The sequence below is a fragment of the Octodon degus genome, unplaced genomic scaffold (assembly GCF_000260255.1).
Source record: "Octodon degus isolate 3935 unplaced genomic scaffold, OctDeg1.0 scaffold00132, whole genome shotgun sequence".
Taxonomy (NCBI): Eukaryota; Metazoa; Chordata; class Mammalia; order Rodentia; family Octodontidae; genus Octodon; species Octodon degus.
The window spans coordinates 1,215,587-1,218,543 of NW_004524708.1; the positions used below are offsets into that span (position 1 = coordinate 1,215,587).

The 2,957-nt window shown below is 40.1% G+C and overlaps 1 protein-coding gene across 1 annotated transcript; it reads right to left on the reverse strand.

Moving 5' to 3' along the window:
* Positions 1 to 227: 227 nt before the first annotated feature.
* LOC101582779 (L-lactate dehydrogenase A chain-like) lies at positions 228 to 1,178 on the reverse strand. Its single transcript, XM_023701274.1, has 2 exons — positions 1,047 to 1,178; positions 228 to 872 (listed from the first exon to the last, which is right to left on the reverse strand). The coding sequence occupies exons 1-2, from the start codon at positions 1,176 to 1,178 to the stop codon at positions 300 to 302; spliced, it is 705 nt and encodes a 234-aa protein (XP_023557042.1). The 3' UTR covers positions 228 to 299.
* Between the last annotated feature and the right edge of the window lie 1,779 nt (positions 1,179 to 2,957).

Consider the following 2,957-nt stretch of genomic DNA (forward strand, 5'->3'; position numbering starts at 1 on the left):
TCTGAAGAGTAACTGGAGCCTGAGCAGCAAGGTGTCTCAGAGATGTTGGGCTACTTCATACTAACGAGGACTGCAAGTGCAGCAGCATCCGACATCAGTACAGAGCTGTGGAGTTTCGTGAATTGTTTCTACTTCTAACTTTAGGAAACTGATGTTTTCCACAAGCCATCTTAATAGTGCCACTTCAATCACATGTCAGCTAAAAGGGACAACTGGCACAACTCCAACTAACCCCTCCTGAAGCCTAGACAGTGAAGTGGTGACACTGGAAGACTCTAAAACTGGAGCTCCTTCTGGATCTACCACAGGGTATCCGCACTGTTCTTCAAACGTGCCTCTTCCTCAGGAGTCAGAGTCACCTTCACAACATCAGAGATCCCATTCTTTGCCAGGACACAAGGGACACTAAGGAAGACATTATCCTTGATTCCATAGGGCCCCTTAATCATGGCAGAAATTGGATGCACCCTCTTAAGGTTCTTCATTATACTTTCTGCCAAACCTGCCACTGACAGTCCAATGGCCCAGGATGTGTAGCCTTTTAGTTTGATTACTTCATAAGCACTGTCAACCACCTGTTTGTGAACCTCTTTCCAATGCCCCTTATCCCCATCAGTTTCCAACTCAGGGTGCAGATTCTTCAGGGTGACACCAGGAACATTCACGCCACTCCACACAGGAACGCTGGAGTGTCTGTGCTCCCAGAGGATCCAGCTGTGGCAGCTCAGTGGATGCACGCCCAGCCTTTCCCCCATCAGGTAGCAGAACCAGGCTGAATCCAGGTTGCAACCACTGCCGATAACAAGGTTCTTGGGAAAGCCACTTAACTTCCAAGACACATAGGTCAAGATATCCACTGGGTTGGATACAATAAGCAACTTGCAGTTGGGACGGTACTTCACAACATTAGGAATGATGAACTTGAAGATGTTCACATTACTCTGCCCCTAATTAGGCAGCTCTCTCCCTCTTGCTGACGTGCTCCAACGATGATAATAACCAGCTTGGAGTTGGCGGTTACATTAGAGTCTTTACCAGAGACAATTTTTTGGTGTCCTGAGGAAAAGGCTGCCCTGTTGGAGATCCATCGTCTCTCCCTTCAATTTGTCTTCCATGACGTCAACAAGAGCAAGTTCATCTGCCAAGTCCTTCATTAAGATACTGATGGCACAGGCCATGGCAACAGCACCAGCCCTGACAACTGTGATCTTATTCTGGGGCACCTGTTGCTCCTTAAGGAGATTCACAATCAGCTGATCTTTGAGACTGGCCAACTTGGACTTAGAACCACAAGGAACCAGGAATGCACGTGGGGTGGGCATCGGGGTGCATGCTTCTCAGATCCGGATTCTCGGCAGCAGCTCCGACACCTATCCCTGCACGAATCCTACTTGATAATGATGTATAATCTTCTGGATGATTTGCTGCATGAAGTTTGGCATTATTTTATTGGGTAATTTTACATCTGCATTAATTGGGGGGTTGGTCTAAAGTCCTATTTTTTATTTGGGTCTTTCTCCGGTTGCAGTATCAGGGTAATACTTTCCTCTAAAACTGAGTTATGGATAGTTGCTTCCCATTTCATCTCACTGAAGAGACTGAGATGTATTGACATTAAATCTCTAAATTTCTTGTAGAATTCAGATTAGAATCCATCATGACATGGGGGTTTCTTTATTAGTAAGTTCTTAATTACATTTTCAATTTCATTGACTGATATTGGGTTATTGATATTCTTCTGAATTTCCATAGGATCTGTAGTGACTTCACAGTTTTCCATACTTATTGCATATATTTTTTCTTTCCTTTTATTGACAAGATTGGTTGAATAATTTTAAATAAATAAATGTCTGTATTCTTTCAAAGAACCAATTTTTCAATTCATAAATTCTTTGTATCATTTTCTTCATCTCAATTACATTAATTTTTCCTCTGCTCTTTTAATTTCTTTTTTTATTTGGGCTTTGGACTTGACCTGATCTTCTTTTTCTAGAAGTTTGAGGTGCATAATTAGGTTATTTATGTGTTCTCATTCTCTTTTCATGCAGTGAGAATTCATTACTGTAATTTTCCCTTTGAGGGTTCATTTCATTGCATCATACAGATTCCAAAAAGTTGTATATTGTTATTTGTTTGATTGTAGATATTGTTTAATTTCTTCTTTAATTTCATCTGTGACCCATTGAGGGTGGTTTTTGTTTTCCACATGTTTACAAAGCTTTTTCAGTTTCCTTTGTCATTAATTTCCAGATTCATTGTACTATGATCAGTTAATTTCTATGGGGCATTTTCAGTTTCTTTACATAATTAAGCATGCTCTACAGGCTAGAATGAGATACATTTTAAAGAAAAATCCATGTGAAACTGAGAAGAATGTGTATTATAATGTTTTGAGGTAGAACTTTGTCAACAACTGCACAGTCCATTTGTTCGCAAGTTTGTTTCAGTTATTTCTTAAATGATTTTTTGTATAGTTGAACTATCACTTTGTGACAAAAGGGTGTGAACATCTCCCTTACAATTGTGTTATTGATTATTTGATTTTTCATGTCAATTTATGTTTGTGCTATACAATGCACACCCATATTTGGTTCATATATATTTATGACTTTCATCTTTTCCTCTTGATATTTTGCCCTAACAAGTACACAGTGACTTTCTTTATCTCTTTTCACCATTATTGGTTTTAAGTTCACATCGTCTGTGAGCAGAATAGCTGCCCCTACTTTCTTCTTTGTTCCTGTCAGATAGAATATTGTTTAAGATACTTTGCTTTTCAGTCTATGAATTTCATTTTTGAGGAAAAAATAGTAGGGTCTCACCACAGTTTGTACTCATACTGATCCTCCTGTCTCAACTTCCCTAATGCTGGAGTTATGGCAGGTGCTACCACACCCAGGGCCATCACTACATGCGGTACCTGGGACTGTACTCACAACCTTGTACTTGCCAGGAAA